Source organism: Sus scrofa, chromosome 9, assembly GCF_000003025.6.
Source record: "Sus scrofa isolate TJ Tabasco breed Duroc chromosome 9, Sscrofa11.1, whole genome shotgun sequence".
In the NCBI taxonomy this organism is placed as follows: Eukaryota; Metazoa; Chordata; class Mammalia; order Artiodactyla; family Suidae; genus Sus; species Sus scrofa.
In genome coordinates, this window is record NC_010451.4 from 120,812,529 (window position 1) to 120,827,183 (window position 14,655).

Below are 14,655 nucleotides of genomic sequence, written 5' to 3' on the forward strand. Positions count from 1 at the left end.
TTTTGTTGTTGTAGTGCCGATGATTGATGTCCTTTTCTTTTTGCACTGTAGGCACAGTGCATAGTAGGTGTCCAAGAAATATTTGGTAGTTGAATGAATGAATGGAAAACAGTATGAGAGAGGAGGAAATGTTATAGTGCAGATATTAAATTTGTTTGTGTCCCTCCTTATAGGAAAAAGAAAAAAGCCAAGAAAGCGTGTGTAAGAGTCCTGTTGAAAATAGTTCCCTTGAGATGGGTATCTGTCTGTAAAGCGTGTTACTTGATGGAGCTGCTTTGAAATCTGATGGTGTGACTGTGTGGTGGTCTAGCCACCTGCAGCCTGGGATCAGCGTATGGTCCTCCACTCAGGTGCAGCTTCACAGACTTGCTCCTGCAGCCTTCCCTGGCTAGGCTCACTGAGCAGTTGGATTGGTAGACAATATTTTTGCACCAGTAGAACTGGAGCTCTTGGTGTTGGCCATGCCAGTGTCCTGGATCCTGACTGTCCATCTTCTGGTCCTTCATATTGGGGTACTGGAGCTCCTACTATTGGCCACGCCAGTATCCTGGATCCTGACTGTCCATCTCCTGGTCCTTCCTGTTGGGGGTGGGAGAAGTGAGTTATCCCTCCCTGAGTGCTTCTCCAGCAAGTCCTCACACCCCACCTGACTACCTCTCCCTCTTTCTCTTCCTTGAGTGCCTCTCTAACCTTCAAGAACTAATGAATTCATTAGCACAGAGCTGGGATACAGAACAGAAGGAAAACCTTCCTTTGCAACGGAAAATAGCTTTCAGCCAATCTGTAATGTCAATGTGACTGCTAGAGCCATCCGAGGGAGAATATAATACAGAGCTCTCACTTGGGATGTTGTCATTCTTAACCAAAATGGGTAGAAGGAAGGCCTAGCTCTGGATCTAGTGAGCCTGGGCCGGGGGGAGCATCTCTCTCCGCTGTATGAGGTAAGAGATGAAGGCAGATGCAGAAAAGAGAAACTGAGTTTTGTTGGGTGTGTGTTTGGAAGTCTGTACTTTCTGGCAAGGTAACTCCCCTTTGGAGGGAAAGGTGTTAATTTGGGTACATTTTTTAAAAGGAGCTCAAGGAATATGATACTATGAATATGAAGCAGAACCAAGTACAGGTTGGGGCAGGGACGTTTGATCGTTCCATGCTCTTAATTCCTGACTTTCTGCTTTAGGTGTAGAGTAGTGTGGAAATAAAGATATGTGCAAAAATCCCTTTATTTATTTATTTACTTATTTATTTTTTAGGGCCACACCTGAAGCATATGGAAGTTCCCAGGCTAGGGATCGAATCAGCTGCAGCTACCAGCCTACGCCACAGCATCACTAGATCTGAGCCATCATCTATGACCTACACCACAGCTCCTGGCAACGCTGGATCTTTAACCCCACCGAGCAAGAGGCCAGGGATCAAACCCGCATCCTCATGGTTACTAGTCAGGTTTGTAATCTGCTGAGCCACAACGGGAACTCCCCCCAAATTCTTATTTTAGCTACACTTTTTTTGGAAAAAAATTTTCCAATGTATTTGCACAGTTGCGTATGTTTTGTTTTTTAAACAATACAGTTTAACCTTTATTGACTGAAGGCTACGATGGCAGACTAACCCTGAAGGGCTTTGAGCTGACTGGAATATGGCAGTGGTTTGCCCCTCTGCTCTTTGGAGTCTTGAATTTGCTTTCATTAGTTAATCTGTTTCTTTTCGCGGTGGAAAAGCTGTGCTTTTGCTGGTGTTCGTGTCCCTGCTGCCCTCTTTTAAATTTTTGCAGCATCTGACCTCCCATGGAGTCGCATCCCACAGAACTCTGCTTCCTGAAATTGAAAGCAAAACAGCTGAATAGGCTTAGAGAGGGTCTGCCTGGATCTTCTTTGTGAGTGGATGAACTTGGAGATGATGATTTTGGCTGCCCAAAGACCTTCTGTTCATTTGTTGTTTCTTTTCCTTGGTTTAGATAGTGAACTTGCCCTCTGTATCCATGCATTTAGGTCCCTATAGTTCTCTCTGTGGGAAAAAGAAGATGCTATGGAGATACCCGTGGAGGTTCTCCTTTCAGAGAGCATTGCCAGTAATTCTTGAAGATCTGGTTCCAGCCCTGTCTCGTACCATTCTCAGGCAATGTCTTGGACTATCTCCAGTCTTCCTCTTAGCATTTCCACATCATCTTTACTCCCAGTCCCAACCAGTGCCAGATGCCAGTGTGGCAATAGCGGTTGCCTTAAGAGGTGAAAGCAAGGTATGCAGAGGCAGTAATGAAAAACGGAGTGTATAAAGTTGGATATTTCAGCGTTTTTACTCTATATCTGAATTCATTACAGGTCTTAGTTTCCCTGTGTCTGTTAAAAAAAAAAAAAAAAAAAAGGGCCATCTTTAAACCAAAGAGCTGAAGAAATTCTTATAGTCATAGAGGTCTCTCTTCCTTGCTCTTCTAGTCAATAAGCATTTATTGAGTACTTCTCACGTGCCCTGTTCTGTGCCAGCTTCTTTGGAAGTGCAAAGAGAAACTCACAATAGAGTAGAGGAAGCAGGCATGCCAAAAAATACATGTGTGTCTGTATGTGTGCGCGTGTCTTGATATTCCTGTGTCACAAAGGGATCATGCCTGGAGCCACTCAGTTGTAATTCAGCACAGACTTGCCAGGGGTTCTGTTTCTAAAGTGATCCGTGGCCTGTCAGCCCGATTACCCTAGAACACAAGGTTAAAAGTGTGAGGTGTTACTGTTGAATAAAGCTCATAGACCTTTTCAAGAACTGTAGTGAACTGAACAGTAAAGATGGGAAATCTATGAAAATCTGAAGAAAATGTCGTATTCAAAATTCCGTATTTCTATACTACATCGTAATTACATTCTGTAACATAGCCTTAAATGGTTGTTCGATACTGTTAATTGAGCAGTGAAGTACCTGGAACGTCAGAAGGTGCATTATACCCGGCCCATTGGAAACAGAATGCAAATTCTCGAGCATTTCCTCAGAGTTTCTAGATCGGTGAACACTGCTTCTGATGCTTTTTTAGAACAAATCTCACGAGCAGTATGAGCTAAAGATTTTTTTCTCTTCATCTTTCAAGGAAGAGTGTTAGAGGCTTGCCCTAAATCAAGGTTTAAATGGGGCAGGTTGCAGGAATTGAATTTTTTTCAGAGAGGGAACAAACACTTTTAATTGCCTGTTTCATTTTTACCCTCACACCCAGGAAGAAAGGCTGCCTTAATGCTTCATTAATGCCTCGTGATCACTTTGGTGGGCTTCTTTCACAGGGAACTTGGGGGATTTAATATTGTATAAGCTTACATATGTGAGTAAATGGAAGTGAAAACAGTAAGGCAGATATAACACTTGAACCAGTTTGGACTGTATGGAAATTTGATTTTCTGTGCCTGTAACTTAAGTTACTCCAAGGCTTATCTTAAGAGCTTTAGGAGGAGTTCCTGTCATGGCGCAGTGGTTAACGAATCCAACTAGGAACCATGAGGTTGTGGGTTCGATCTCTGCCCTTGCTCAGTGGATTAAGGATCCGGCGTTGCTGTGAGCTGTGGTGTAGGTTGCAGATGCGGCTCGGATCCCGCATTGCTGTGGCTCTGGCATAGGCGGGTGGCTACAGCTCTGATTAGACTCCCAGCCTGGGAACCTCCATATGCCATGGAAGTGGCCCTAGAAAAAGAAAAAAAGACCAAAAAAAAAAAAAAAAAAAAAGCTTTAGAACATGCAAACCTGCCATCTTTAAAACACAGGTTTGATTTTCCAAACTGAAGAATATTGTGAAGGGCATTCTCTTCAGCTGTCTTCGTGAAATAGAAAAAGTTCATGCTTTCCATCTGTTTCACTTGCTTTGAATATGGTAGAATTAAACTTCACAGCGAAGAGAAACAGACTGGCCACATCAGTGACACGGCCTCCCAGTCTTCTGCATCACGTGGTACCCACTCTGGAGATGCCTACTTGCTTACCGTCTTAGGTACTCCTCAACTTTAGGAAAGGATTTGGTTCAGGCACATAAGACTACTATACTAGAACTCAGTAAGGCAACATGTTTATCCGGTCCCCAGGAGACAGCATAACCAATGAGGGTTATTTTCTGTGTCATTCTTTCTCCTCAGGAAGTCATCTTTGGCTTCTTGGTATGGAATTAGTGAGCAACAAGCAATTACTGTGAGTTATCCAAGCACTCATTTTAGCACACGTGGTGATACCTTTCGTTTTTAACAGGTCCATGAGTTTGGTGAGAGTGTTCTTATTTCATTTTTCACATGAGGAAACTGAGGCCCAGCGAGGTGAGCAGGTGTTTAGGCCCAGGTATTCTGAATCCAGAGCACACATTCTTAACCTTCTGTTCCAGAAGAGTTTATGTTTAGAAAGAAGGGGAGTCAAGAAGCTATTTCTGAAGTGGAGAATTAGCAGGGAAAGGGAAATTGTGTGTAAATACTGATGAATGATACTGTTTGGCGTTTTTATTTTAATTGAAGGTGAAAGACAATATGCCGTTGTGGTGGGAAGCGGCAGCAGAGCAGGAGTGGGCTGGTTGGGGGGATGACAGGGACTTAGGTCGTGAACACTTGAGGCCAGTGCCATTTGGTATTGTAGGTTTTGGCTTCCTGGCTAGAAGCACATGGTGTTAAGTGGAAAGATTTCTGAATGTTCTTTGTTTTACTTAAAATAATTGTCACCAACCATCAGGAGAGACTGTTTGTTTCTAGGGGGCAGCTATGAATAATGTAGCCCAGTGCTCTTATGTCACTGCCAATTAAAACAGAAGGCAGACTTACCGTAGGGTGAAAGTGTGTGTGTTTTTAATTTTTTTTTTTTTTTTTGTATCAAAGTGTTGTAATTTTTGCTTTTTTTTTTTGTCTCTTTGCCTTTTCTAGGGCCACTCCTGTAGCATATGGAGGTTCCCAGGCTAGGGGTCTAATCAGAGCTGTAGCTGCCGGCCTGTACCACAGCCACAGCAACACCAGATCCAAGCCACGTCTGTGACCTACACCACAGCTCATGGCAATGCCAGATCCTTAACCCACTGAGCAAGGTGAGGGATCGAACCCGAAACCTCATGGTTCCTAGTCGGATTCATTAACCACTGAGCCACGACGGGAACTCCTAATTTTTGTTATTAATTTATGCTTTGGCTGAAGTATAAAGGTTAGGCTTTATAAACTGGGTGTGTGTAGTTGTATGAGTGTGTGAGGTTAGCCTCGGTTGCTCTAAAGTATGTAAATGGACTTTAATAAAGGACCCCTTTGAGATTCTGTTTTTTCTTATGTTACCTTTAAGGGACCTTAATTATTTATAATCCAATAGGTATATTTAATGGTTAAATTTAATGTCGCCCAAGTATTTGATATTGATAGAATAGATGTGAGAATGTTGGATTTTACAAATTAACCCCAAACATAATATCTTAAGACTACATGCTTTGTTATTTCTTATAATTATGTCAGTCAGCTGGGCCCAGCTGATTGGTTCCTCTGCCCACATCGTCTAGGCTGGGATCGCATGGGTGGCTGTATTTACCTGGGACCTCAGCTGGAACTGGAGTGCCCTTAACGGCTTCATGTCTGTGCCTGGCACTCAGCTGGGGTGGCCAGAATAACTAGGAGCTGGCCAGTGGTCTGGTCTGATCTGCTTCTCCTAGTGGCTTGGTCCCAAATGGAAGCTGCTAGGTCTCTCAAGGTACCCGGCACGCAACCACTTCCAGAACGTTTTGTTGATCAAAGCAAGTTACAAAGCCAGCCCAGATTCAAGGGAAGGAAAAATAGATTCCACTTCCCATTGGGAGGAATTGTTGGTGTCTGTATCTTTGTAGACAGTCAACCAAAAACTCCTAATTAAATTCAGGTCTTACCTCTTATACTCACCAAACCTTCAGAGGTTCGCTGAAACTGACAGTTACCAAAGAAGAAGTTTGTGAAAGTGTCCTTGTAATTTCTACTTGGGATTGAGGGCAAGGCGACTGCATGAGAACTAGGATCATATGCTAGTTCTATAATAAAGCCTACCGCTTTCACCATCTCCCTTGTTAACAGCCCTCTGCATGAAATGTACATACAGAATGTTTTCCTCCCGGTACCTGACACTCACAAGGCATGTTACATTCCCTTCATTGGTAAGAACTTGATTTGACCATTAAATTGGAAACACAAAAAAGGAATAGGTACTTCACTTTGAGTTGCAATGAGCAAAGCTTGGGATTTCTTCTCTGTGACCTCAAGTCATGTGAGGTTGTCACTTGATCAGAGGGAGAGAGTCAAGGTGGCACTGCTACTAATGAGGCTTGGAACCTCACTGGTAGCCTGTGGGAGCCCCTGGTAAGGTAGTAAGTGTTAGGGCCAGGTCTTCTCATGTTCCTTGGCGGCCACATACGTTGAATGTTACCACACAGTGACTTTGAGACCTTTGCACTGATGTGTATTTCTGTGTATGTTCCTCTAGACATCAGCCAGATTGTTGAACAGAGGCCTTCTTGTTAAGACTTCTTTTTTTGGTAGAACCTATATCTCTTCTCCCAAAACAATTTGTGGTCATGTTTATCCCTGTAGAATACTCACCAAACGTGTAGAAGTTTGTGTGTGTGTGTGTGTCTGAATGATGAAATATTAGCTTCCATCGCAAGCCTCATTTAGCTGAGGGAGCTGAAAGTGAAACCAGGGTTCAGTAGGAAAATTCCTTATAAAGTTCTACCTTCCAGAACTCCAGTCTGGGAGTTTATGCCAGCTTTTAGTGTGAAGGCTGCCATTTGCCCTGCCTTTTTTAATATTTAACATTTTTTGAGTTATGTTATTACCTTGAATCTATGTCTTCTTTGAGGTAGGTTCTTTTCTACATAACATAAACATTAAAATAAATGACCATAATACAGCTAGATAGTGTTACACCACTGGAGGCATTTACACAAGGACATGAGAAATAAATGAAATAAAACAGGCAGACTCCTGGGAATGCAAGAGAAGTTTTCAAGAATAGTTTGGGATGTACTCGGTGATCTTTCTTTCATTTCCTAAGTACCTGAAAGGCGGGATCCCCTTAGAAACCCAGTTTACGGAGTGTATAGTGTACTGCTGCTCAAATAAGGAAAAAAGCTCTGTCTTGGGTACCCTTCCCTCTGCAGCATACCTGAGAGAAGGGGGTCATTGTAAAGAGTAAAAGAGATTACCGCGGTTAAAGGATGCAGTTCTACTGTATCACACATTAATATGTTTTTCTCTAGTAGGAGTCTTGCGAACTCAGACTTTTTGTAGAAGTTCCACTAAGACTTCTACATTGTTGACTTCTTAAATGTCTTTTGTGTTTGCCCTGAGGGCCGAAATAGGAGCAGCTTTCCAGCTAAAGGAAAGCCTCTTTCTGAACTGTCAATATTTACTCAGAAAAAGACACTATACTCTTAAACTGCTAACTAAATGGAGTAGAGCGTTGATAGAGGAGTAGACTGTGGGGATTCCCATTGTGGCTCAGTAGTTAATGAATCCGACTAGGAACCATGAGGTTGTGGGTTTGATCCCAGGCCTCGCTTAGTGGCTTAAGGATCCAGCGTTGCCGTGAGCTGTGGTGTAGGTCAGAGACGAGGCTCGGATCCCGAGTTGCTGTGGCTGTGGCGTAGGCCGGCAGCTGCAGCTCCAATTGGACCCCTAGCCTGGGAACCTCCATATGCTGTGGGAGCAGCCCTAGAAAAGGCAAAAAGACAAAAAACAAACAAACAGAAAAAAGAAGAGTAGAGGGTTGATAGAGGAGTAGGTCGCCCCAAAAAGGATAGCCATCATTAAGGTGCCGGGTGATATATACTTATTTGATCCTGCATACAGAAGGAGATGAACCCCAGAGTCCTGAGGCAAAGGCTTGTTTGTAATAGGTCATTCCGTGTGGATGCATAAGGCATCTGCCCTCACTACTGCTAGGTACCGTGTAGACAGTGTCGAGATAGTTGAGATCACGAAGGAGCCAGGATTCTCAGAGGGGAATTAAGACCCCTATACAAGAAGATGCTGGACAAGGTAGAATGGAGTTAAGTGCCAGTCTCAAGAGGTTACTGGAGAGCGTAGGGAGGGGCCGCCAATGGCTTTGGAGATGGCCCTTGCAAGTTAGAGTGAAAGTTAGGTGGCTGTGGAGAATAGTGCCACATGGCAGTCTCGTTCTACCAGGACGTGGTGACTAATCCCAAACACGAAAACTTGTTCAGCCTGTTCTTAATCTGCGCGGGTAAATAGTGATATCACAGTTGAACTCTTCCGTTCACTTGATAGAAATGTCTGTCCTAAGTTGAGCAGATGAATTATTTGCAGCCCTGCACTGATGAATGTGTTCTTCGGAGGCCCGTCAAAAGGTGATGAAATTTCACAACTCTGAAAGCACCCAAACTCAGTTTGCTTTGTCTGAATTTTGGGAGCTGCTAGAACTTCCTAGTGCATTGGTGATTTAAAAAAAAAAAAAAAAAAGCTCTCACTGTACCTAACCTTTGTGCTGAATGTTTAGATATGATATGCTTATATGGCATGAGGGAGGAATTTCTTCATTCTCAGTGAAATGAGCAGCATCATTAGACGTTCCCAGGTTAACCAGCCTTTCATCCTGAAGGCTGTTCAGCTGACCCCTTTGTGCCAGAAACGCACCTCAGCTGGAGCGAGTTGGAGCTGGAGGTGCTGGAGGAAAGGAGTGCTGACACAGTGAGTTTTCCGTGTTACCTTTTAGCGCTGCAGCTAGAGATGTGTACTGTGGAACAAATAATTAAAGTTGTGTGGTTTAGGTCGTGTTGGAACTAGCAAAAAAATCTCTGACATCTGCTCTCCTAGCATGCTGCTGTCAGTAATCACAGGAAACTGTTTTACTGACTTTCACACCAAATTTGATAACCATCACGATTACATTTTGGATGCACTTGAATTGCCTGTATTTCAAGTAATAGTGTTACGTGCTCCCTGGGAGATGCTGATGCAACAACACAGGTGGCTGGAGAGAATTGGAATCTGAGTTTGACTCTCAGTTTCCCTTCTTCATGAAAATGAATGGGAAGCATGGTTAATCGCCAAGGATCAACTGCATGTGAGCCGGCTCTCGCTGGCTGTAGCCCTTAGAATACACTGTTGCTCTAGTAGACTGTTTTTGGCTGTGTTTCCAGCCGTTGTTAAGGGAGCAGTCCCCAGGTTGGTTGGAAATGTCTCAGCCTGAATGGTTCACCCTATCTTTTGTATTGGCTTTATTTCTTCAATTAATGGTTTGAGTTGTTGAATGAATTGGAGAGTGAAGCAAAACCTTGTTATCTTTTTATCATCTTTGTCTCAGCCCAGTCCTGTACTGCCTGTAGGCATATAGCAGAGCAAGCCCGTGCATGTTTTTAAATGGCCCTGTGGAGTGGAAAGCAGCCTGGCAGCATGCACATGAAACAGTTGTATGGTCTGGGCCCCTTTGCAGAAATCTTTCATTTGCCATATTTCACCTTGAGACTGCACCACAGTGTGGTGGGCCCCACACAAGAAGCAGCATGTCTTTGGAGTTCCCATCGTGGCTCAGTGGTTAACGAATCCAGCTAGGAACCATGAGGTTGTGGGTTCGAGCCCTGGCCTTGCTCAGTGGGTTAAGGATCCACCATTGCCGTGAGCTGTGATGTGGGTTATAGACGCGGCTCGGATCCTGCGTTGCTGTGGCTCTGGCGTAGGCAGGCAGCTACAGCTCCTATTAGACCCCTAGCCTGGGAACCTCCATATGCTATGGGAGCAGCCCCAGAAAAGGCAAAAAGACAAAAAAAAAAAAAAAAAAGCATGTCTTTATGTCTGTGGCATCGATATCTTTGTTATGTGCTTGACCAATCTAGACTTAGTAGTGTTGCTGTAGTACCAGATTTCATTAGTTTTCTGGTCATGTTCTACTAATAGCCAGATGGCATAGGGATATGTTTTTCCTTTACTTAATTTATCCAGGTTTGATTTTCCATATTTCACAGGGATTTTAATTTTGAAAAATAATTAGTGGAAGACTGATCGAGTAGAGGTGTGTGTCTGAGTGTTTGTTGTATTCAAATATGTGAGCAGCAGATACAATTTGTCCAGGATTGCTGGGTGTTTGGGTTTGGAGAGGAAGTTATTACTCTCCTCTCTCCCCTCTTTGGCGTTTTTAGGAGTTCCTGTCTTGTAATGTGTCATAAAACTTACATCTGGAGAAGATAAGAACTGGAAAGTTACTAAATCCTGGTGGCTTGGGATATTTAAAAGTCCCTCATAGATTTTGAAAGGTAAAAATGAAAGTTAAGGAGTTACGCCTATCTTAGTGTTTTACTTTTTTGTGCTTTTTCTCCTTGTTTTGAGAGTGTTGATAGCCATCTAGCTGGCTCCTAGATGGCTCTGCACTCTACTAAAACAGAAGTATTTCCTTTTCAATTTTCATCATACCTGGTTCTTACCTCTTCAGTCCTTCCTTGGACCTCATTTTAAATTATCGGGTCTTCTCAGGCATAGGGTTATTTAGCAAGACTAAAAGGGTGAGTGATATATTTGAGGCTTGCAAAAGATTCAGGGGTGGAAGGACAGGATTTCTGACTGAACGGTGCTTTATACTTGGGCTTGCAGGAATTGTGGGAGGCGCTTCAGTGAAGAAATGGACCAGAGTGTATAATCATGGAATCTCCTTGCTGACCAGCACCACCTGCTCTCCTTGATAAGCGAGAGAGAGTGGGTCAGGGGAGGACAGGAGGTCAACATGAAGCTCAAGCAGCGAGTCGTGCTGTTAGCCATCCTCCTTGTCATCTTTATCTTCACCAAAGTTTTCCTGATCGACAACTTAGATACATCAGCTGCCAACCGGGAGGACCAGAGGGCCTTTCACCGAATGATGGCTGGCTTGCGGGTGGAGCTGGTGCCCAAGCTGGACCACACCTTGCAGTCTCCCTGGGAGATTGCAGCCCAGTGGGTGGTTCCCCGGGAAGTGTACCCCGAAGAGACACCGGAGCTGGGAGCAATCATGCATGCCATGGCCACCAAGAAAATCATTAAAGCCGATGTGGGTTATAAAGGGACACAACTGAAAGCCTTACTGATACTTGAAGGAGGACAGAAAGTTGTCTTCAAACCTAAGCGGTAAGTCTTCATCTTGGAAGTTATCTGTGCGGCATGGTTGATTCGTGTAACGGGATTAACGGGAGAGTTCGTCTCCCTCTCTTGTGTTCTTCAGTAAAATGGGAAGGGGAGACGAGAAGACTCTCGAGTCTTTTTTAGCTCTTAATGTTCCATGATTCTTTGAGTAAAGGAAATTTATAGCAATATGTTTTGGTTCCGTATTAGACTGAACTTTTTATAGTTAGAGCTAGCCTTGATTTCTAAATTTATCAAGTATCTACTATGTGCCACATGTTAGTGATACAGAATGAGCTGGGTAGGCAATAAGCAGCTTGTCACCAAAAGTGTGCAATTAAAGACTGGGTAACCACATGTCAGGGATGCTGTAGGGGGGGAGTGGGTTTTGCATGGGTGCCTTAAGTCCTTTTTAGTGTTAAAGGTATGATTCTTTCACTTGAGATTTAGTTTTGTTTTCATTAATAGGCTTTTTCTTTCTTTCTTTTTTTTTTTTTGAGCAATTTTAGGTTTATAGAAAAATTGAGGGGGAAGTACAGGAAGTTCCAATATATCTCTTTCCCTTTCCTCCTCACTCTATTATTTGCATCTTCCATCAGTGTGGTACATTTGTCACAGCTGATGAGCCAATATTAATTTATTAACTAAAGTCCATAGTTTACATTAAGTCTTTCTGCTGTACATTCTGTGAGGTTTTTTTTGATTGTTTTTTGTTTTTTGTCTTTTTGCCTTTTCTAGGGCCACTTCCTGCAGCATATGGAGGTTCCCAGGCTAGGGGTCTAATTGGAGCTATAGCCGCCGGCCTACACCAGAGCCACAGCAACTCGGGATCCGAGCCTCGTCTGTGACCTACACCACAGCTCATGGCAACGCCGGATCCTTAACCCACTGAGCAAGGCCAGGGATCGAACCCGCACCCTCGTGATTCCTAGTCGGATTCATTAACCACTGCGCCACGACGGGGACTCCCATTCTGTGTGTTTTAATAAACTCGTAATGACAAGTACTCACCATGATAGTATCATACAGAATAGCTCCCCTGCCCTAAGCATCCCCGGTGTTCCACCTCTTCATCCTTCCCTTTCTCCCCCAGCCCCTGGCAACCACTTATCTTTTTACTGTCTCCAGTTTTGCCTTTTCCAGAATGCCATATGGTTGGCATCATAGCTTTTGTAACCTTTTTAGACTGGCTTCTCTCCATGTCTTACGGTTCCTCCACGTCCTCCTGTGACGTGCTAGCTCTTTTTGTAATATTGCTGACTAATATTCCATTGTGTGGATGGGCCCCGCATTCATCCATTCACCTCCTGAAGGTCTTCCTGGTTGCTTCCGAGTTTTGGCAGTTCTGAATAAAGCTGCTCTAAACATTCGTGTTCAGTTTTTCGTGTCGATAGAAGTTTTCCACTCATTTGGGTAAATACCAAGGAGCACAGTTGCTGGATTGTATGGTACGAGTATGTTTAATTTTGGAAGAAACTGCCAAACTATCTCCCAAAGCGACTGTACCATTTTATATTCCCTCCAGCAGTGAATGAAAGTTCTTGTAATTCCGCATCCTCAGCAACATTTGGTGTTGTCAGTTTTTTGGATTTTGGCCCTTCTAATATGTGTAGTGATAGCTCGTTGTTGTTTCTTTTATCTGTTTTTAAGCCAAGAGCTGGGTCATTTTTAGTTGCCTCAGTCCAACTCTGAACTAGAGAGCGGGCTGGATCAGATGTCGGTAGACAGTGATCCTTTTGGACTTCTCTAAGGGCCTCATCCGGTTATAATTTGTGTGGCAATTCTATAGCATAATTGGGTTTTTTTAAGCTTTCTGAGTGTGTATTAATTTGAAAAAGGTTAACGTGATGATTTATATTCTTTTGACAGGAATTAGTTACCAGCGGGTGTTCTCAAAATTTGTGATATCTAAAGTTTTCTGTGTACTAAGCATTTTTTTTTCATTCCCCAAATGGAGCTTTTGAGAGACTTATAACACATACCTTTGGGTCTCTTGCTGGAGTGGGAGAAGAAATATGGGGTGAGGATATATACAAAATCCACCTGCGAACAGAGTAGCTGCCTCAGCTCCCTTCGTGACCCAAGTGTCAGTAGATACCGGGCAACTCAAGAGCTCATGTATCAGGTTCCCGGAAATGGAAAGGACCTGTGTCTGCCTGGAACTGGGGAGTGTGGGGCGTGGAAGATGTGGACATTAGGGAAGTTTTAGAATGCAGTAGACTTTTGGAGGCTAGAAAGTCGGATCGGCAGGTAATGTGGAAAAAGTATGGTTATGTGGGCCTTGGATCTAATTCCTGTTGAATCCATACCATTTGCTAGACATGAAGAACTTTTTTATCTGTTAATGCTTTTAACCTTCATCACAACCGTGGGCAGCTACAGTTCTTATTTCCAGAATAAGAAACTAAGGCTCAGAGTAACTGAGTTGACAAGGTCACCCTGCAATTACTAACAGAGCCAGCGTTTGGATGTGTCAGAGTGTGAGCAGCTGGTGTTCTGCCACACACATGTGATTCTCTTAAATTTGTTTGCCTTCCTGAAAATGAGATGGCATAGATGACCCATCATCAAAAATTTGCTGGATTCCCTTTGAAACGTGGTCCTTGCCTCTTGGTTTGTGGCCTGAGAGACCAGCAGCGTAAGCAGGGTGATGGAAAGAAGGCAAACTAAAAACAGAAATGAAATTCGTATAAAAAGAGGTGAGTTGCAGGCGTTTTGTGGTTAAATAAGGGGATACCCTCTCCATCCCCACTATTTGTACCCTGGAGAATTGAGGGTGAGAAGGGACAGCAGGGAGCGTTAGAAGGCAGATGTTCCTGCTGATGTGCAGCAGTAGCATTGGTATTAGTCCAGTGCTTTGCAGATAGGCCTGGGGTGTTCAGACAGGGTATGAGTGGAGGGAGGAAGAGGCCAGACTGGTAACGAGGGGAAGTGGCAGCAAACAGATGCATAAGCTAACCTGTTGCTTCATCCTTTATGTCTTAACCACCATTGCAGCCTTCCCACTACTTTCCTCTTGCAGACCATCCTGAAAACCACTTTCTTTTTCTTTTCTTTGGTATCTTTTTAGGGCCACACCCACAGCATATGGAGGTTCCCAGGCTAGGAGTCGAATTGGAGCAGTAGCAGCAGGCCTACACCACAGCCACAGCAACGCAGGATCTGAGCATGTCTGCAACCTACACCACAACTCCTGGTAATGCCTGATCCTTAACCAACTGAGCAAGGCCAGGGATGGAACCTGTGTCCTCATGGATACTAGTCAGGTTCATTGTCACTGAGCCACTACAGGAACTCTGAAAACCACTTTCATTCTTCCCCCAAATACCCATAGTATCACTGCTGCTCCCCAGCTTTAAAACATCCAGGGGGGAGTTCCCGTCGTGGCTCAGTGGTTAACGAATCCGACTAGGAACCATGAGGTTTCGGGTTCGGTCCCTGCCCTTGCTCAGTGGGTTAACGATCCGGCGTTGCCGTGAGCTGTGGTGTGGGTTGCAGACGCGGCTCGGATCCCGTGTTGCTGTGGCTCTGGTGTAGGCCGGTGGCTACAGCTCCAATTAGATCCCTAGCCTGGGAATCTCCATATGCCGCAAGAGCGGCCGAAGAAATA

General features: G+C 44.0%; 1 protein-coding gene across 6 annotated transcripts in view; it reads left to right on the forward strand.

The window, feature by feature from the left end:
* FAM20B (FAM20B, glycosaminoglycan xylosylkinase) overlaps window positions 1–14,655 on the forward strand; it is a 45,262-nt gene that overhangs the window by 2,823 nt on the left and 27,784 nt on the right. For 4 of the 6 annotated variants that reach the window (XM_021063731.1, XM_021063734.1, XM_003130339.5 and 1 more), the window contains exon 2: window positions 10,545–11,051. In XM_021063731.1, the coding sequence (XP_020919390.1) occupies window positions 10,675–11,051 (377 nt within the window). In that variant the 5' untranslated portion in view covers window positions 10,545–10,674. Of the gene's footprint in view, window positions 1–7,641; window positions 8,649–9,729; window positions 10,211–10,544; window positions 11,052–14,655 lie in introns of those variants that run through there. The other 2 variants (XM_021063733.1, XM_013979903.2) reach the window with 2 other exon arrangements.